At 50.0% G+C, this 20676-nt stretch overlaps 2 protein-coding genes across 5 annotated transcripts; both read right to left on the bottom strand.

Moving 5' to 3' along the window:
- On the bottom strand, positions 1-2249 carry FITM1 (fat storage inducing transmembrane protein 1). Its single transcript, XM_082197873.1, has 2 exons — positions 1824-2249; positions 1-712 (listed from the first exon to the last, which is right to left on the bottom strand). The coding sequence occupies exons 1-2, from the start codon at positions 2063-2065 to the stop codon at positions 94-96; spliced, it is 861 nt and encodes a 286-aa protein (XP_082053999.1). The 5' UTR covers positions 2066-2249; the 3' UTR covers positions 1-93.
- Positions 2250-2643: 394 nt separating this feature from the next.
- On the bottom strand, positions 2644-19212 carry DCAF11 (DDB1 and CUL4 associated factor 11). Of its 4 annotated transcripts, none has more exons than XM_082197700.1 (15): positions 19067-19212; positions 17945-18178; positions 15243-15370; positions 14983-15104; positions 14728-14792; positions 14533-14633; positions 13099-13245; positions 12927-12981; positions 12777-12845; positions 11638-11695; positions 9139-9324; positions 7850-8003; positions 7591-7743; positions 5919-6025; positions 2644-4026 (listed from the first exon to the last, which is right to left on the bottom strand). In XM_082197700.1, the coding sequence occupies exons 2-15, from the start codon at positions 18091-18093 to the stop codon at positions 3910-3912; spliced, it is 1611 nt and encodes a 536-aa protein (XP_082053826.1). In that variant the 5' UTR covers positions 18094-18178; positions 19067-19212; the 3' UTR covers positions 2644-3909. The 4 variants fall into 4 exon arrangements, with proteins under 4 accessions (XP_082053826.1, XP_082053827.1, XP_082053824.1 ...); XM_082197701.1 differs by lacking the exon at positions 19067-19212 and adding an exon at positions 19038-19056; XM_082197698.1 differs by lacking the exon at positions 19067-19212 and adding an exon at positions 18768-18858 and having other exon boundaries at positions 17968-18178.
- Between the last annotated feature and the right edge of the window lie 1464 nt (positions 19213-20676).

Raw genomic sequence — 20676 nt, forward strand, 5'->3', positions numbered from 1 at the left:
TAGAGAACAGAGCAGGCCTCATCTTTATTTGTCTCTAGGGGGGGAGAAGAAACCCCTTGGTTGTTCTCCTTTGCCTTCTGGGGTGGGGGGGCCTCAGTTCCGTTTCTTGGCCTCCCCGGGGCTCCCCTTGACAAAGAGGCCCGTTCCCGGCCGGCCGGGAGACCAGCGCCACCGGTACCAGCCGCGATAGGTGAGGAACCAGCAGAGGGTGGCGATGGCGGCGCCCACCACCTTGTGGCTGTAGTCGTAGAGGTAGACCACCGTGCAGGCCAGGAGGAAGTTCCACAGGGCGAGGAGGAAGACGTTGAGGAGGAAGATGAGGCGCAGGGGGACGCCGGCCGGGTGGCCCTGGGCCAGGTAGCGGCGGAAGACGGAGGTCTCCTCCACCATCAGGAGGCAGCAGAAGGTCAGCAGGAAAGTGTGGCCTGAGACGTCGTAGCCGTGCCACGTATGGCCCTCGTGCAAACACGTCCACTTGTCCGGGAGGTTGTTCACCAGGATGCCCTCGGGCACGGGGTCAAAACAGTAGCCGGTGAGGTTTTCGATGAGGAGGAAGGTCTCTGTGGCTCCCAGCCAGAGCCCGGCCCCCACGCCCAGGCGGCTGAGGTGCCTCAATGTGAGCAGAACCCGGTGGGTTGCCAGGTAAACCACCGAAAGGATGAAGCCGCCCAGGAAAATGCACGTCCAGCCCCAAGCCGACCGGACAAACTTTCTGCGAGGGAACAAGAACAGAGGAAAGTTAGCAGGGTGGGGCAGGAAGGCGGTCCGCTGCCCCAATGCAGGATTTGGCCCAAATTGGGGAGAGCAGAGGAGCAGAAGGTGGAGCACCTCAAAAAGCGGAACCCCAAGCTGCGGGCCATGGAGGAAGGCAGGAGAACTGGCCCCCAAAATAGGGCCCCCAAGCAAACGGATGGGCAAGACCCCAAATACATCAAACATCCTGCGTACGAAGCATAACCCGCCTGAGGAAAGTGAATGGGGGGGGGGGGATACAGAATATTTTTCCAATACGTGGCCACAGGGGAGAAAGGTGAACATGAACATGGATGGGAAAATGCTATTTCCCAATACGGAGGAATGGCAGTGGGAACTAACAGATAAGTAATAACCGATAGTAACAATTGGGGATTCCCTCTTGGGCTTCTCGTGGGATGAAGAAATGGAGGGCACTGTGACATTTTGGCTAAAAAGAAATCTGCCTTAGCAGAAAGCAGAGAAGATGGAGACTGAATGTCTTAAATAATCATTTTCTAATGACGGAAAATCAGAAGTTTCCCCCCTTTATATTTAATGTTTCTCTCTCTGTTCTTTTTCTGTCTCCTTTTCTTGTCCCCTTTTTCTCTATCCTCTTGTCTTTTTTATTCTATCTGTTCCAGATAATATTGTATTGTGAAAACTTGAACAAAAATAATTAAAAATGAATAGTGGAATATGAATCTTTTTAGAGATGTCTGGGACCTGTCAGCCATTCCGATATACCGAGACGCATTTGACCCCCAAACTAACAGTTGCGGAAACTTTGCTATGCTGAGCTCCGAACGCACAACTGGTTTTTCAACCGGCGCTCAAAAGTACTGGGGATAATAGCGCCTGGTGTGATAGTATTCTGCCCTTGGGAAGTGATTCCCTGCAACTCAAGTCAACGGCTGCATTTGGCCGTCAGAGATCGGATGCCATCACTTGACCCCAGGATATTTGGTGTGGATGAACCAGGGATTTATTGCTGCTATACAAAGCCTTGTTTTCAGCCAAGCTTATCTCCCGCCCGCCTCCCCCATGCACACAACCACAAACATGTTTTAAGACCCCACGAGATCACTCACATGTTGAAGAAGTTATGGTGGTTGGCAAAGATGGCTCGGGGGTTCACGTAGAACTGCAACAGCGGCCCAAAAATGACCACGGCTGCCAACCAGAGGTGGTAAGCTCTCCGGAGACAGGGCACCCCTAGCAGCCAGGCATACTGGTTGCTCCAGAAACAGACCAGGCCACGGCAAAGGGCTTGGGCCCAGCCGGCCGCCTTGGCCGGCAGGGAGGGCTTCCTGGCCCCTGATCTCTCTGCCATCCCCCCCACCTGCAAAGCCAGAGATGCCAGAGTCCCCCCGTCCCTCCTGGGCTTTGGGACGACCCGAGGTGGGTGGGTGGGGGGGTGGGAAGAGACAAAACTCTTGCGGAGAGAAACGTCGTCCAGAGTTGATCCTCGACGACAGGTGTGGGGATCAAATCCAAGTTTGGCGTGAGCAGCTGACCGGGAGTAGGAGGGGAGAGCAAAGCAGACTGGAAAAATTGGGGTGGGGACAGGGGGGGGGGTGTCGCTGCGCCAACGCACGTTGAAGAAAAAACAAAGACCCAACCTCCCCCTCTTTTTAAAAACCGAAACAAAGAGAAAGAAAATTTCAACAGCTTTTATTGACGGCAATTGCAGTTTGCACAGACACCCGTGTTGGATGGAAGTGTGCAGATATCTCAGGAAAGAGATTCTTCCCCCCACCCCCACCCCGTGACGTACAAGCCTCCCCCTTCTATGCGGGGGGAGTGGGTTTCCGGAAAAAAACAGCTTCTCTCTTTAACCAGAGAGAGAGATTGAATCAGGGTTCAATCTACTTAAAACAAAAAACCTCCAGATATTTTATTGTTTCAAAACAAAACAAAACAAACCTTACCATCACACTCCAGCATCAGAGGCGCAGCTGATGGGATACCCCCCCCCCCCAATGGAAGAAGAGCAGGAAGTATCCCAGAGGGGGAGCCAGCGGGCAGAAAGGGGGGCCTCCCGGGACACCCAGCTCCCCATGGCAAACGGGGAAATACAGTTTGGGGAAGGGATGTAGAAGAGGATTTCCGCCCGCCTCCCTTTTCAAGCCACCTGCCGCTTGAGGAGACTAAAAGAAAGGCCGGGGGGGGGAGTAGAGGCAATGGGGAAGATCTGGGAGGCAGTGAAGGGGCTGACCACACAGCATCTTCCAGGGGCAAAGACCCCGCCCCGCAAAATATCAAGCCCTGCTATGACCCCTACGCTGTCATTTCTCAATCAGACAAATGGCGAAGGGTCCCCAGGAGCAGCGTCCCAGGAAGGAATGTGCCCTGTGCGTTCTAGAAAGGGAAGAGGGAACCTTAATTATCTGCTGCTGGGTGAGAGACGGAGGGCACGCCCCCTCGCACTCTGCCAACATCCGCCGTGGCAGAGGAAAAGGGGGGGGGGGCTTGCTGTATCCCTCGCCCCTAGAAGGAGGGAGTAAGGGCCTCACATCCCAGTCTCTGATACATCTCAGCTCTCAACATGGCACCTGGAAGGAATTAAAGAACGCAAAGCCCTCTTTTCTAACTTCTGTGGAAGGCTGATCAGTCAATCACACAATCACACACACACCGGGGGGGGGGGGGTGGCATGGGGAAGGAGGGAGGGAGGGAGGGAGGGAGGAAGGAAGGAAGGAAGGAAGGATGGAAGGAAGGAAGGGGTCTACAAGCTGTTGTTCCCCAGAGCCAACTAAATCCCAGAGTTGTTAGGATATGATCCATGATTTTGCCTTCCAATAATTCAAATTAAAAATGACAGACCAGGAAGAGGGTGGGACTGTAAATTTCAATCCCACGGAACCCTAAAGCGACGCTATAAACTAAACTAGCCTGTTGTTCAGATTAACAATTCCTTACCTAAATTTCCCCCCTTTGCAGCCGGTCATCCGATTCTGGCTCTTTCCAAGACCCGTGTTCGAGACGCTGCCCATTGCCCCGAGCCCCGTTTACATTTCACTTAGCAGACCGCCCGCAACGAAGTTTGCCCGCCCTCCCACCCAAATGTCCCAAGGCCACAGGCAGCGCGAGGTCTGGTTTGCTCCCCCCCCCCACTCCCTCGACCGTGTGGCGAGTCCAAAACTGGAGAATGGTGGCGAGCAGAGATAGAAAAGGCTACTGATCAGAAGCTTTTGAGGGTCTGGGGCGCAGCTCTCGGGCGGTAGGGGGCCTGCGAGGATCTTCGTCGTATTCTGTCTGGTGGTACTCCCAAAGCCGGATGTTCCCGTCCCACTGCCGATCAAAGAGAAAGACGGTTATAGTCATCACTGCTAAAGCATCCTTGAGTGTACCAAATGCTTTGGAATTCACTAGGCATGCATGCATGCATAAACAAATAAATAAAGGAACTTGCTAAGCAAGTCCCACGTATCCTGACAGAAAGCTCAAAGCCATTGACAGGTGTACAGTGGTACCTCAGGTTAAGTACTTAATTCGTTCTGGAGGTCCGTACTTAACCTGAAACTGTTCTTAACCTGAAGCACCACTAGCTAAATGGGACCTCCTGCTGCCGCCGCGCCGCCGGAGCACAATTTCTGTTCTCATCCTGAAGCAAAGTTCTTAACCTGAAGCACTATTTATGGGTTAGCGGAGTCTGTAACCTGAAGCATATGTAACCTGAATCGTATGTAACCCGAGGTACCACTGTACAACCAACCAGTTCCTCTACTGAACATCTTTCTCCCAGCCCAAATTGAGGGGCTGAATTTCATCTACAAAACTCTCGGTCTTGCAGCCCAGATACTTCGTAAGGGCTCTTGCGCCCAAACAGGAACCCACCTTGCAATCCAAGTTCAGCTGAACAGACCCTGCTTTAAGTGCTCCCTTATCTCGCTATACTGTATTTGCACTAGATCGCTGTGCCAATGTTGGCTGCACTGCCAACATAAAATACACCTGGGCAATCTCCGCAGAGGTTGCTGCTTATTCCCCAGTTGAGATTATGGCGGCATGGGCTGGCAGGTACGGAAACGGCGTAAGAGAGGCCTTCCCCTTCTGGTACCTTCCAGATGTTTGGGGTTACAGCTCTCCCCATCCCAAACGTCTTGCAGCAAGGCTGGCGCCGATAGGAGTCGCAGTGCAAAACCTTTGGAAGGCAGCAAGTTGGGGAAGGCCGGTTAACATTTTGCTCTGGCTATTGGCTTTTGTTTTGTTTCCTGGGTTTAGTTACTTATTTATTTTTCAAAGGGAATGCTGCTATTTTGGGTCCCAAACCAGTTTCAAAAACAATGGGCAGCAAATACATTTCGCACCATGTCATTAAATGCTGGGGGGGGGGGGGCGGGCAGGGAAGATGGCAGCTCCTCCCACATGTGAATGCCAATGGGTTTGCCTACAACCCAACAGACTGTAAATGCTACACTTTGCCATTACAGTGGTACCTCGGGTTAAGTACTTAATTCGTTCTGGAGGTCCGTTCTTAACCTGAAACTGTTCTTAACCTGAAGAACCACTTTAGCTAATGGGGCCTCCTGCTGCTGCCGCGCCGCCGGGGCCCGATTTCTGTTCTCATCCTGAAGCAAAGTTCTTAACCCGAGGTACTATTTCTGGGTTAGTGGAGTCTGTAACCTGAAGCGTGTGTAACCCAAAGCGTATGTAACCAGAGGTACCACTGTACTTATTTCAACATCTCTCTTCTAAGGGTTCTCAAGGCGGCTCACAACTACAATTCATAAAATGCAAAATCATAAATATAACCCAATAGCAGGATGGCGAAAAGCCACGGTTAACACACCAGAGGCTGATTAAAGCTTGCTAGAATAAAGTGAGTCTTCGCCAGCCACTGAAATTGATCAAGCGCACTTTCTGGGTGTGCCATTCTTCAGTCTGGGCACCCCAGTCAGAAGACCCCCTTCTCCTTTGGATTCACCCACCACGCCTCAAACTGCAAGGAGGGGGCCCCTATCTAGTCAAGCGGCGCTGCCAGATGGGTTTGTTGAGAAGGAAAAGACGAGCAGCAACAACCACAGAAAAGGACAGAGAAGGAGAAGAATTTCATCCTTGCCATCACAACCTTACTGGCAGGGAAGACACACAAGTTCCTGGGCGAGAGGAAAGAGGCGCCAGCAATTCATCTTAACCACACAAGCACCTCGCCCCACCACTCCCTCGCTCCCAGTACTTGCCGAGCTGCTGACGATCTTCTCCTCGTGGGGGTGCCAGCAGACATCACGGACACAAGCCTTGTGATTGGTCAGTTTTGTCACGATCAGGCCGCTCAGGAGGTCGTATACTGGAGGAAGGGAAAGGAGCACAGAGAAGCATTGGCAACACACCGGCCCCACAACACCCACTCCTCCCATAGCAGCGGGGGAGTATCAGAAGGGCTATCTATCCTCTCTTGCAGCAAGAATTGATGCTCCAGATACCACTATTTCTCCCTTAAAGCAGTGTTCCCCAACCTTGGGCCTCCAGCTGTTTTTGGACTACAACTCCCATCATCCCTCGCTAGCAAGACCAGTGGTCAAGGCTGATGGGAATTGTAGTCCCAAAACAGCTGGAGGCCCAAGGTTGGGGAACACTGCCTTAAAGGACCCCTGACCATTAGGTCCAGTCGTGACTGACTCTGGGGTTGCAGCGCTCATCTCACTTTATTGGCCGAGGGAGCTTCCGGGTCATGTGGCCAGCATGACTAAGCCGCTTCTGGCGAACCAGAGCAGCGCATGGAAATGCCATTGACCTTCCCGCCGGAGCGGTACCTATTTATCTACTTGCACTTTGGCATGCTTTCGAACTGCTAGGTTGGCAGGAGCAGGGACCGAGCAACGGGAGCTCACCCCGTCGCGGGGATTCAAACCGCCGACCTTCTGATTGGCAAGTCCTAGGCTCTGTGGTTTAACCCACAGCACCACCCGTGTCCCATTTATCCCTTAGATGTCAGCACTGGACCTGCCCACACTTTGTATTATTGATTATTTTTATAGTGCCATTTAGGTCCCTGCCCCAAGGAGCTTGCAAGTCTTCAAGTTCACACACTGGGGTGAGACTGAGTGAAAATTTAAGGGCCACAGCATATAGTCGGAACAATGGGAGGCTTCCAAGATCCCTCTAGGAAACAGGTGGTGGAGAACTAGACATCTCCATGAGAACAAGTGAAGGGTTTCCCTTTGCAGACCAGACTGACGATGGTCTGCAAAGGAATTTCTTTCCTCTCTACACAGATCAAATTGAAACCCCTGTCAAGTCTGCCAACTGTTCCTTTGCATTTGCAGTTTTACCTGTCCCACACCTAGCACTGTATGAAGCCACATGTGGATTGGGTGGTCGTGGCTGGGGGGGGGGGGGAATTGTCTCACAGGTCAAACTAACCCTAGCCAGGGCAAATTTGGCTCATGGAGCAAAGGCAGCAGCAGCTTCTTAACAACAACAATTTATTTATTTTTACCCCACCCATCCGACTGGGTTGCCCCAGCCACTTTGGGCAGCTTCTTCATGCACCAACCATTCAGTTCTGCCGTGTTTTCCTTCCCCTTGGGTTTATTATCCAACTCACCGCCCAAGCATATTGACACAGCCTGGCCTCTCTTTGCTTTCATCCTCTCCCTTGAGTCCTCCATACCGAAAGGGAAGGGACTTTCAAACAACATTCATGTGCGTGCGGACGTGCATCTTAAGAGATTTCTCCCCCACCCGCCAGCAAGAGATCGAATCCTGCACCCAAGCAAAACGCCACACTCCTTCAAAAAGGCAAAGCTTAACCCCTCTGACTGCTGCCCAGCATGGCACTGCCCTTCCAGTTCCGGGCGGCGTGGCACTGCCCTGGCCGATCCCTGCCACCCACATCCCGAGTCCACTCACCCACCACCTTCCCCGTGGAGCAGCCACTGTAGATGTACTGTTGCCCGGTACTATGAAGCGGCGAAAAACGGCAGCGGATCAGAGTGTGGAGCACTCCGTGGCCGCGGTACGTCATGAGGGAGGTGTCACCTGGAAGCTTTGACTTCCGCCGCGCTGGCAGAGGGAGGAAGGAGAGGAGAGAGGAAGGGTTAGAGGAGAGTAAGACCTGCCTCTCCAATGCTTTAGGGTCCCCGCTCCTTCCCCATCCTCTAAGACTCACCTTTTTTGGGCACCTGCTGCCAGCGATAATCCCAGTTCTGCTGAGTGACGGCTTGGCGGGAGGCTTCCAGCCCCTCGCGGCCTGAGAACTTCCGCATGTCCCAGAGCTTTATCGTCTGGTCCTTGGAGTTTGAGATGAGGTATCGGGCATCCCCCTAGGAGGAAGAGTGGGGAACAATGGTTTAAAGGAATATTTCACACTCTATAGTCCCCAAGGACTATATCTGTAGTACAGATGTCCCACAGCAGAAGACTCACTCTCTAAAGGAAACTTAATTTAGCTCTTTTAGCCTCTCCCCAACATGGGAATCCCGTAAAAATGATATTAAAGGAATGCATGGCCAAATATATAGGTGCTACTGTGTTTTCACTTGGACTGCTGTGGGCTTAAGGTGGAGGTGAACCATGTGGATCTTTCTTACAGACAGTATCAACACCAATTAGCTTCTGGGCCCAATATAAAGTGCTGGTTTTGACCTATAAAGCCTTAAACGGCTCAGGACCACAATACCTCAAGGACTGCCTCTTTCCATATGAACCTACCCAGACCCTGAGATCATCTTCTGAGGCCCTCCTTCGTGAGCCTCATCGAGAGGTTTGGAGGGTGGCAACACGAGAACGGGGCCTTCTCTGCAGTGGCTCCCCATCTGTGGAATGCTCTCCCCAGGGAAGTTTGCCTGGTGTCTTCATTATACACTATTAGGCGCCAGGCAAAAACATTCCCTTTTAACCAGACCTTTGGTTGATCCGATTTATATCCTATGCCCTTTTAAAATGTGTTTTTTTGGGGGGAGGGCTATTGGGTTGTTGTTTTTATTTTTATTATGCATTTTGTGGTTTTATATGTTGACTTTATTCTGTGAAACACCCTGAGACCCCCAAGTATAGGGCGGTAAATAAATAAATAAATAAATAAATAAATAAATAAATAAATAAAAACACAATAACTAGGCCTTTGGCTGATTAATATTCTACAGCCTTTTAAATGAGTTTGTGGGAGTAGGGGCTATTTTCTTGTTATTCGTGTTTTAACTATTTTTGTTTTTATCTTGTATTTTTATCTTGTGAACTGCCTCGAGATCTTTTGATGAAGGGTGGTAAATAAATCTAATAGATAAAATTAATAAAAACAAGCAGATCACATAGAACATGTTGCAAATGAGATCCCGAAGCAGCTTTTTTTTTTGGGGGGGGGGAGTTTCAAGGTTGTTTGCCTATATAAGCTTTCCAAGCCCATCAGACTCCACCTCCTGCCCTCTGCGATGATAGAGAGAGAAAAGGATGCCTTACTTTGCTGTCTATGAAGGTGATGCCATCTTGATGGCCAGCCAGGATGCCCACAGGCCGGGGGTCATCCTCTCTCATGGTGCGCCGGTCCCACACTTTGCAGATGGCATCGTCCCCCCCGGAGAACAAGATGTGGGAACTGGTGTCGGCAAAGGCCACGGCATTCACGTCGTCTTCGTGAGACTCGATCTGGAGGAAGGCAGAGGACTCAGCGCAAGAGGGAGGAGCAGGATTTTCCATGGGAGAGCTAAGAGTGGGACGCGGGGGGCACTGTGGGTTAAACCACAGAGCCCAGGACTTGCCGATCAGAAGGTCGGCGTTTCGAATCCCTGCAACGGGGTGAGCTCCCGTTGCTCGGTCCCTGCTCCTGCCAACGTAGCAGTTCAAAAGCACCTCAAAGTGCAAGTAGATAAATAGGTACCGCTCCAGCGGGAAGGTAAACAGCATTTCCATGCACTGCTCTGGTTCGCCAGAAGCGGCTTTGTCATGCTGGCCACATGACCCGGAAGCTGTACGCCGGCTCCCTCGGCCAGTAAAGTGAGAAGAGCACTGCAACCCCAGAGTCAGCCACGACTGGACCTAATGTTCAGGGGTCCCTTTACCTTTACCTAGGCTGGCTGCGGCATGCCAGGCCCCAGTGTGCACTGGCATGCAGTGGGGGCACCAAAATGGTATTTTAATGTACTGCGAGAGACAAGAGCTGGAGAGCCAAGAGGGATCGAAAGCTCCTGGGCTCAAGGGGAGCTCAGGGCCTGGGCACCTGCTTCCCAAATTTAAACCCTGGCATCTCCGGTTTGAACAAGGAGCAGTTGATGGGGCGACAGGAAAGACCCTCTTTCTGCCAGCCCAAGTGGGGAACGCTGACCTAGATGGACAACCAGTCTGGTCTGATAAATGGTAACTTGCCCAAAGAACCAAGCCCCTTTGTTAGGGGGCTGGCTGTCACCAGGCTCATCCCTCATTTAGTGCAGGGATGTTCAACAGGTAGATGATCTACCAGTAGTTCACAGGATGTCTGTGGTAGATCACTAAAGGTAAAGGTAAAGGGACCCCTGACCATTAGGTCCAGTTGTGACCGACTCTGGGGTTGCGGCGCTCATCTTGTTTTACTGGCCGAGGGAGCCGGCATACAGCTTCCGGGTCGTGTGGCCAGCATGACTAAGCCGCTTCTGGCGAACCAGAGCAGCGCACGGAAATGTCGTTTACCTTCCCGCCGGAGCGGTACCTATTGATCTACTTGCACTTTGATGTGCTTTTGAACTGCTAGGTTGGCAGGAGCAGGGACCGAGCAACGGGAGCTCACCCCATCGTGGGGATTCGAACCGCCGACCTTCTGATCGGCAAGCCCTAGGCTCTGTGGTTTAACCCACAGCGCCACCCGCGTCCCGTGGTAGATCACTGGCTCCCCCCAAAGAAGCTCAACAACTTCAAACCCCTAAAAACCGGGCCTTCCTCCTTCCTAAAAAATGCTCAACAACTTTGACTTGAACTCCACAAAAGTGGGTAGATCACTGCTAGTCTTTAACTCTGTGAGTAGATCGCAGTCTCTTTGGAGTTGGTCACCCCTGATTTAGTGCATTTCTGCATCCACGGAATGTGATTGACCAAGGCAACCATTCTCAATGGCGATGCAGCAGAATCACACGCTGACACACACATGGACAGCCAACCTTGGAGAAGCACGGCACGCTACAGAGAAATGGGGAAGGGGGTGAGGCAGAATGGGCAGTGGGACGCTAAAGGAAAGACATCTAGAACATTCTTCCCCAAGCTAGGGTCCGCCAGATATTTCGAACTACAACTACGTGTTGGGGGAGGGGACTGGTGGGAATTGTAGTCCAAAATGTCTGGAGAGTTCCAGCTTGGAAGGGCTGATCTACAACATCCCAGGGATCCCCACCCTATGGCTTTGGGGTGGAAAAAATCCAGACAGCTGGAGTGATGCTATGCTTTACTGCTCCCCTCAATCTTTTATCTGCGTCGGGATACTGTGGAAGGAACCGCCACTGTCCCATGTGCTACGAAACAGCCCGGAACCTTCCAACAGTAGCTAAATGACTATTGCTAGCAACAAAAGGAGCTGCAATGAATCAGTGGCTGAAACGTTAGGCTAAGGACTAGAGTGGAAATGCAAAGGGACAACACATATTCATAGAGAGGAGATATTGTCAGGTTTGCTCAAGGATAAATATAGACTTGATATTCATCTTTATCATTTAAGTTCATTCAAGTCATTGGGCAATTATTGCTATGATTATGACTATGAAATTGCTTCTAATTTCACCGTCTTTGGCTTTTCTTTCATTTGCAGAGAGAAATCTTGAAAGGGCCGGAAAGGAAATAAGGTTGTGTGTGTGTGTCTGTGTATGCGCACAGAACACACACACGCATAACAGCCACACTTTCTAAGACCCAGGGAGAGAGGAACAGGAAGTGGGTGAGGCCAGAGACATGGAACAGAGAGGCCCAACAGAGGAGTGGCAGGGTCCAAAACATAAGTACCTTGAGCGTCCGCTTATTCTGCTCCATGTCGTACACGTAGACACAGCCATAGTTGGCCCTAGGTTTAAAACCAAAACTGAGTGGGTGGAAGAACAGACATAAACACAAGGAAGGAGGGGTGGGAAGAGACACTGAAGCCACACTGGTCAATGGACCCTAAGGCAGCACCTTGACAGGAGAAAGGCATGCCTCGGAAGCATTTCCAACACTTCACCCTTGAATTGGAGTATTTCCACCCTGACTTTCACCTTTTAAAAAGCCCCCAAGGCTGCTTACAAAATGTAACATTGCACAACTTGGGTCCGTGTTGCTTCCTTTAGGCACCAACAGGGAAGGGAGGGCAGCTGGCCCCAGCCAGGCTGATGGGAGGGGCTTCACCGCCTTGCCTTTCGCTCCACAGGGGCCACATGGAATGAGAGCCACATGGCACAGACGCCCAGAATCCTCTTGGCCAAAAAGACCAGTATCAGACAGCCCTCCCCTCCCTGCTAAGCTTCAGGCACATGACAGAGATGTTTCTATTCCGGGAGGAATTTTCAAGAAGTTTCCTCGGGGTTTTTTTTTTTACAGTTACTTTTAATTGATTTTACCCACTATATGCTTTTTAATATTTTTTTTCTGTACACCGCTTAGAAACTTTGCCAATTAAATGGTACGTAAACAGCAGAAATAAATAAGGGATGGGAGAGAGGGCAGAAGATCTGTGTTTTAGAAGCACCCAAATCTTGTCTGCCTAGGCCAAGTCCAGGTGTCGCCTTAGACAATGTCACGGGTAGGGAACTTCAGGCACAACGGCCAAATGTGGCCCCTGGACTTACTATCTGGCCCTCAGAAAGCCACCCCTCATGGCCCTGATTTCCCACCACCACCAAAGTGCTTTGCTCCTGACTGGAATGTCTTCTTGAATGTGGGATGTTGGAGTTTGAGTAGCCTGCTGTACAAAGGAAACAGTTGCCGCTTCGTTGCTGTTTGCCTCTAGCCCCATCTGCAGATGGCAAGTGGCCCTTGGAAGTTTGTCCAGAAAGGATTGCGGACCCCTGCAGGTTTTTATTTAAAAAGAAAGGTTCCACACCCCTGGATAAAATGTTAACCGGTGCTATGCGCTGGGGGTAAAGGGACTGGGCAAAAGGCTAACGTACCCGCCAAGCACCTCCCTTCCATCGGAGGAGACTGCGAGGGAAAAGACGGCAAAGCGACGCTCGTCAGGCCTGTGGAAAGGAGGAGAGAGTTAGAAACCACTCCAGGAGTCTCTCTAGTCAAATAGGGTGGCTGCTGGGTGCCCTCCTTACCTCAGATCCAGTGCTGTGTGGGTATCACACTCGCCATAGATGTTGCAGATGTGAACTGTAAGGAGAGGGGGAGGGAAGGTCAAGGGCATCAGAGTTAACAGTTCCTGCGGGGTCAAGGACTGTGATGTGACACCCCCCCCCACCACCCTTCCCAGATGCCAACCCCACTCACTGTAATCTGACCAGCTGGAGTAGAGGAAATGAGCCCCGTCCGGAGTGAAGGCAACATCCAGGACACTCCACCCAACATCCCGGGCTTTGATGCTCCGGAACTTCCGGAAGCCTCCGTAAGTGCAGTCATATAAGCGGATTGTCTGGTCTGAAGTGGCGGGGGGGGGGGTTGGAAGTGTGGGGAAAGGAACAGAGAAATCAGCAAGCGTGCTAATTGCGAGAAGCCAAGTTACAGGGAATCAGGCAGAGGGCCTACTCGGTAGTGGCACCCTCCCTGTGGAACACCCTCCCATCAGATGTCAAAGAGAAGAACAACTACCAGACTTTTAGAAGACATCTGAAGGCAGGCCCTGTTTAGGGAAGCTTTTAATGTTTGATGTATTACAGTATTTTAATATTTTTTTGGAAGCCGCCCAGAGTGGCTGGGGAAGCCCAGCCAGATGGGCGGGGTATAAATTTATTATTATTATTATTATTATTATTATTATTGTTGTTGTTATTATTATTATTATTACCATGTGTCAATGCATCCTCATCTACTAGGACCTTTAACACAGAGGCAAAAACACCAAGGTGTTAAGCTTGCATCAGGGATGGGAAACCTGTGGACCAACCCCCCCCCCAAGACTTCAACTCCCAGCAGCAGCAGCAGCCAGAATGGTGTCTGCTTAGGGATGATGGGAGTTGCAGTCCAACCCAAAGTGGTGGAAGGGACACACTTTCCCCATTCATGCCTTGCAAGACTTTCTTTGTTGAGCTACAGCTGCTGTTGGAAAACAGAACACAGCCTTTTAAGCCTTTGATCTTGGCAAGGGGAATCTGGGATTAGTAAGAGATGGGAGGGCACCCCTGTAAAGATGCAAATCATCCAGATCAATCTGTCTGAAGGACCCAACTTTGAGGACATTCGACACTGTCCTTTCCAATGGGATAAGAGGATTTTTTCCTTCTTCCTTGGAACACCAATACCAACTAAGCAGCAATGGTGTTTTTGCATGAATAAATAAATCATTCTACGCTTGGGTATCTGGGGATTAGAAGCTCCACAGGATCTTATGGAGGACTAAGAGGTTTTGAAGCAGGGCCCACCCACAATGCCACTTGTCTGTTTCCCAAAATGCAAAGAAAGCATTCCTGGTCAGAAGGACAGCATTCTAGGACACTTGGTACCCAAAACACCACAAACACTTGCGCTACAGGAAATTTCAAGACAAGAGAATTCCAGGATGCCCTCAGTGCCAAGGACGGAAGCTGATCTGATGCAGGGATTGTTTAAAAACCAACTGCTACACTAATATTAATTTACATATATCTTATGTTATTTTCCCCTTCTTATTATCCTGTATATGACTATAATAGAGTATGCATTGATACAATAAAACAGAAAAGCAGAACAAAACAAAAAAGCCAAATACTATGATGTGTTATGAAGTACCTTGACAAGCGGACATAAAAAGCTTTCCATCACGGGAATAAATCCCACAGAACGCCTTCTGGGAGTAGGAATCAGTGAAGGACAAGTGGTTGGGGAGAAAGCTGGAAGAAGAGCAAAGTCTGAGTTATTAAAGGGTTCTTCCCCTAAAATCATTATCTCACCCACCGCACCAGGCCTTCTCTTCCAAATACTCACTGTGACGCCACTCGGGAGCACTCCCCACGAGAGAAGCTGCTGTTGTGGCAGAGGCCGCGCTCCCTCTGTGGTGGAAGGAAAGAAAAGGAAAAAAAAGAAAAGAAAATTCAACAAGGCTCTGCCGACAGTTTTCATACACTGAAAGATCTGCTCTCCAGACAGCCCCACCCTCAAGTGGATCTCTGCATCTTTAAGCTACGAGAACCACTTGTTTTCCTAGCCTAATATTGGCATTCCCAAGAAGCGAACAGGCACCTTGCAAAGCAGTCGAGGGATGCTATGCTCAGTCTGTCCCGAGCCCAGCCTGCCTGTTGCCAACTGGATGTGTGTTTTGATCTCGTTGCACTCCAGGTCGTGAGTGTCTGGCGTCAAATCCACTGCAAGTAAAAGAAAGAGAGGAAGATCGGACAGGTTGAGAACGAGATCCCCAATTGCCCTGTTGCCCGATATACTCAGATGGCGTCCTCACATTTTCCTCAGACTCTCTTACATTAAAACAAGTTACCGGCCAGTACCTGGAGGTTTGTAGTGATTTCCAAGTCGCCCTTCCCAGGCACTGTCATTGTCGTCGTCCGAATCCGAGAGTGTCTGGACCAGACGGACACTGGCTGCTCCCCCGCCCTGCATCAAGTGAAATTGTCCTCTAGAGAGAAAAAGGGAAAGTATTAGGAATTACAAATTCATTTTGCCCCTCCCCACATCACAACTCACAGAGAGGGAATGGAGAGAGGCAGCCCCCAAATTTGTTTCCTGTTCTCTGAAGGTGCTCACTAAGCAGCTTTTGAAGTTTTAATACAACAGCCAAGGAATGATTTCAACTGACGCCTACCCAGCTCAGGATCAGGTTAGGGGTGTGCCAACTAAGAGAGATGGGAACAGAGATGCAAATTTTAAACATAAACTATGGAGAGAATATCCTGCTGTCTAAGGCTCCTACATCACTGTCCAACGATAGGGTCAATCTTGAGTAGATGGCAGGCTCCAAAAACAATCCAAAGGCTGAAAAGTTCAGGAAACAAGACTGGCGTGAGAACATAAGAAGTGCCTTGTTGGATCACACCAAAGGCCCATTTAGTCCAGCATCTTGTTCTTACAATGGCCAACCAGGTGCCCCAATGGGAAACCCACAAGAAGAACTTGAGCCCAACAGCATCCTCACCTCCTGCGGTTTCCAGGAACTGGTATTCAGAGGCACAAGGCCTCCCAAAGTAGTACTACAACACAGGCTTCAGGATAGTGGCCATTGACAGCCTCAAATTCATTTAAAGCCACACAAATTGGTGACCAGCACCACCTCTTGTGGGACAGAATTACATACCGTATTTTTTGCTCTATTGGACGCAGTTTTTCCTCTCCAAAAATTGAGGGGAAATGTGTGTGCGTCCTATAGAGTGAATGCAGGCTTTTGCCATAGCCGGCGCAACCCCTCCGGCAGGGAGAGGCTGCACGGGGCTATGGCTTCTTTAGCCCTGCGCAGCGTCTCCCGGCAAGGAGAGGCTGCACGGGGCTAAAGGGGAAGCCAAAACAGCGAGCGGGATCCATCCCGCTTGCTGCCTTGGCTTGTTCCATAGCTGCACGCAACCCCTCCGGCAGGGAGAGGTTGTGTGCAGCCTGTACGCTGCTCTTTGGGGCTGGGGGGGGGAATATTTTTTTCCTTGATTTCCCCCCCTAAAAACTGGGTGCGCCCTATGGTCCGGTGCGCCCTATGGTGCGAAAAATACGGTAATTGTGAAGAAGTTGTCTGCCCTGAATCTTCTGACATTCAGTTCGTTGGATGCCTCTGGATTGTAGTATTATTCGTCACACCATACATAATTGTATACGCATCTATCACGTCCCCAGCTTGCTTACTTGCTTTTCTTCCTTCTAAACTAAGAAACCCCAAGTGTTGCAACTTTTCCTCATAGGTGAATTGCTCCAACTCCAGAATCATTTTTCTTGCCCCTTTCTGAAGCTTTTCCAGCTCTACAGTATCCTTTCTGAGGTGAGGGAACTGCACACAGAATTCTAAGAGCGGTCATTACAGATATTGGCAGCCTGATTTTCAATTCCTTTCCAAACAACCCCTAACATGCAATCACCTTTTCACAGCAGTCACACTCTGGGCCAACGTTTTCACCAAACTATCCACTACGACCAATTATCTCCTGGATAGTCACCAGAAGCTTAATCCTCCTAACTGTATATGTGAAGATATGATTTTTTGCCCCAATGTGCATCACTTATACTTCTGTGCATTGAATTGCACTTGCCATTTTACTGCTCATTCATTCACCTATTTTAGAGGGGTACTTTTGGAGCACTCCACAACCTCCTTTTGTCTTAACCACCCAAAAAGCTTACTATCAAAACGGTATCAGGAATCTCTTTTGTGCATGCATAATTGGACAAAGCCAACCAGAATATTTGGTGTACAGTTGGCTATAAATATTTTTAAAGTATTCTGAAGTGTTTTGCGGCCTAAGTAAGGTGACATCAGAAACAGGGATAAAGAAGCCACAGATGAGGAAACCTTCACTTTTCTTGAATAAATTTATAAAACTATGATGTTATGCGTCAAAACTTTGGATCATCTCATCCTGCGCAATAAGTAGATAACTGAGAATTTTAACATCATGAGCATACAAAGAAGTATGGCCCTGAACAACTTCTGCACAAGAAAATACAAAAACCCCTCTACTTTTAGAAAAGCAGCCATGGCACATGCTGAGATCCAGCAATACACAGTTAAATTCTGGTACAACCCCCTTACAACTGAGACTGCATCCCGGCTGATTTGTAAAACATAAACCTGGACTGTGACCCTTATTTCCACACTTCCAAACTATTTTGCTTCTGTGTTTTTTAACAAGGCGTCAAGGAAGTCTGTACACTCAGTTATGCTCCCTGGATCCTTAATCACCATCCCATCTCCTTGAATCCATGCACGAATTCATTCCCAGACACACATATCTTCAAAATCCTAGCTCTGTGAGAAATCAGCTGAGACTGGATTTTCCAGTAGGGTCTCATGAGTCTCCACGCCAGCAGATTCCACTTACTGAGAGGACTGAGTTCTCTTTGTCCAGATTAATGGACCAGACAGAAAAGGCATAACAAATTCCCTTCCTCGTCTTGCCTTGAGATTCTGCACGAGTCTTGAAACACCATCCGCTGCCAGAGAGGCATCCCTCATATCCCTAATTTGACTAAAAAGTGGGGCGGGGGTGTGAGTTACCTGCGCAGTAGATATGCCAATACCTGGGCCAGATCCACATCCTCGTCGTCCTCTTCCTCGCTGCGCAGTATCCCCGAGTCCCTTCGAGACCAGCTCCCCTGGTTATCCCGGCCCCCCGATCCAGCGTTGCTACTACTGCGGGAGCCCATGTCTTAAGGCATTCTTCACGGTACGTGTCCGGTGTGTTCTTCACTTCCTGGAGCTCAGGAACCAAACGGAGGGAGCAAGTCCTTCCTGAAAAGGAAAATCCTGAGCCACTAATTGCAGAACTTTGTACGCAGTACGGGGGGGGGGGGCGAGAAGGGAGAGAGAGCAGCGTTCGTTCTTCTTTGCATGAAGGATTCCCTGCCTCTAACCAATCAAATCTATCCTCACTCAGAAGTAATAATAATAATAATAATAATAATAATAATAATTTATTATCTATACCCTGCCCATCTGGCTGAGTTTCCCCAGCCACTCTGGGCGGCTCCCAATCAAATGTTAAAAACAGTACAGCATTAAATATTTTAAAAGTATTGCTCTTTAAAAAATTGTATCACAGCTTCTCACTATAGCAGACTTTAACCCCACATCCAGAAGCCAAACATTCCCCTCATTTGTTTCCATGGGACGCCCACTGCTTCCCATAGCCATACGCCCCCCCCCAAATCACCCCCTTTTCATCTTCACCAAACACAGCCTCCAATACTGAAAGGGCTCCTCAGCTCCCATATCGAGGTGCCCTTATCTAGACGTCAGCCAGCCACCCACCCCGTGAATATAACCACAGCCCCAGGCAACCAAACAAGGGCTCGTAGACCTGCTGAACCCATTAAAGTACTTTTTTCAGACACCTGAGTCCTCTCCGCCAATGGGCATGGCCGTTGCTCACGGCTCCTCCAATCAACAGACGCCATAGAGCAGGGACACTCTTGCTCAGTTGCCGCCGCCGCAGCCGCCACCCCCCGCAACGTTCTGTCCCAACTGCCCGCTCGTCCCAACCAATCAGGACGCCTTTCGCGTTTAACCTTGGCTCTTACCGAACTGCTCCCCTCTGCTCTTCCCCCCTCCCCGCGCGGCCACCTTGTCCAATCAAAAGCCTGCCCCCCACCTTTTCCGGGAGCGCGAGACCCTCCTCACCCTCTAACGGCCGCTGCGCGAGGCCTTGTTTACTTCTTAAGGCGACAGCCGCCTCTAACCGGAGTGGAGAAGTGAGATAGGGCGGGCCGCGCCGGCTGAGAATTGATTGGCCACCGTTCACCACCCCACGTGGGATAGAGTGCGGGGCTTTAAAAAGACTTGCTCTTCCTTGATTGGCTGCTGAGGCTCCTTCCTCGCTTAAGACGAGGGGCAGGGAAAGAACCGTTAAGCGATAAACTAGGCGATAAGGTGAGTGAGCCGCCGATTGGACAGAGCAAGCGGATGACTCGCAAGAAAGGCGGGCAGCTGGCCGAAGGGGCGCCCTCGGATTGGTTCCCGGTAGCTTGATCGATTGCTCGAGCTAGTTGCGTAACCTCCGCCATTATCGTCAGAGCAGGATGATTGACGTCTCGGGCTAGAGGCGGGCTCCAGGGAGGGGCGGGGCAGTGGCTTACTCTCTGATTGGACATTGGTGAAATGATTGACGTTGCTAAGGCAGGTTACGAGTTCTATAGTGTAAACACAGGTGTTTCAAAATCAAATAGCTTCGGTTTGTAGACCGGCTACCCCCGTCTTTAATCAGAGCCTTTTGTTGCCCTGCCCTCATGCAAAATGTGCCGCTCGTCTTGGGCGCCTTAAGTATCTCTTGACCCACAAAACGTATTCACGCGTTACCTGCACGTGTGAATGCTCTAACTCCTTTGGAATCCTGCCAAACTCTGTGTGCAGAAGCCTAGTGGCGCTTTCAGCTAAAAACCCTACCACTCCGTGCCCCAGCCATTGGCTACTTCCTTCCCTGTTCCCTTCATATACTGGCCCCCTATCTCAACTTTTAAATTGTAAGCTCTTCAGGGCAGGGACCTTGCCCTCTTGTGCTGCTTAAAGCACCACACATACTGATGGTGCTGCATTCAGACTATGGCTGTGTACATGGCAGCAGCTTAAAACACAGCAAGGTTGACTCTCATTTGTACACTGCCTTGCACACTGGATATGAAATTCATTCTGGGCATGCTCAGCAGCTGCCTCGGATGTACACACCTCCGCTTACCTGCAAAGTGAACACAGCGTTCGTTCTCAATTGGATGTGATCCGGTTTCAGGGACAGCGCGTCAAACAAGTATTTCTCAAGATACTGCAGGATCGATATGGATTGAGGCTAACATCATCATCATCATCATTTATTTGTACCCCACCCACGGCCCAAGGGAAATTGGCTTGCAAATTAAACAGGGCTAGGAACCAAGTTTTATCAGCCGGCCTTATGTAAACCTCTGCAATTGTCATTTAAAGATACAGTAACCTTATTGCAGAAAATACAAGTCTTTTAAGAAGCTGAAGTATAGTGTTCACCCTGTCGTGCCTTATATTTTAGAATAATGTGTTGTTAATTTTGTTTAATTATAAAAGTGTGCCTGACTGGTTCTGCGCCACGTCAATAATACTGCAGCTACCAACTCAGCATTTCATACTGGTTTGATGTTGGTGTTGGGGACGTGTCTGCAACACACTTTGAAAATTCATCGTGCATAGATACACACCAACCTACTGAATATTCTCCGTTAACATGGGACCTTGCACAGGCCATTGATTTAAAATGCTCACTTCCA

This window comes from Podarcis vaucheri (genome assembly GCF_965113315.1).
Source record: "Podarcis vaucheri genome assembly, chromosome: 13".
In the NCBI taxonomy this organism is placed as follows: domain Eukaryota; kingdom Metazoa; phylum Chordata; class Lepidosauria; order Squamata; family Lacertidae; genus Podarcis; species Podarcis vaucheri.

Coding starts and splice junctions, on each gene's coding strand:
- FITM1 (XM_082197873.1), bottom strand. CDS start 2,065: ATGGCAGAGAGATCAGGGGCCAGGAAGCCCTCCCTGCCGGCCAAGGCG. Junction 713..1,823: donor CACCATAACTTCTTCAACAT/GTGAGTGATCTC, acceptor GTTCCCTCGCAG/AAAGTTTGTCCGGTCGGCTT.
- DCAF11 (XM_082197698.1), bottom strand. CDS start 18,843: ATGGCGTCTGTTGATTGGAGGAGCCGTGAGCAACGGCCATGCCCATTG. Junction 18,179..18,767: donor GACTCAGGTGTCTGAAAAAA/GTACTTTAATGG, acceptor TTTCCTTTTCAG/GAAGGACTTGCTCCCTCCGT. Junction 15,371..17,967: donor AGGATGTGGATCTGGCCCAG/GTATTGGCATAT, acceptor TTTTCTCTCTAG/AGGACAATTTCACTTGATGC.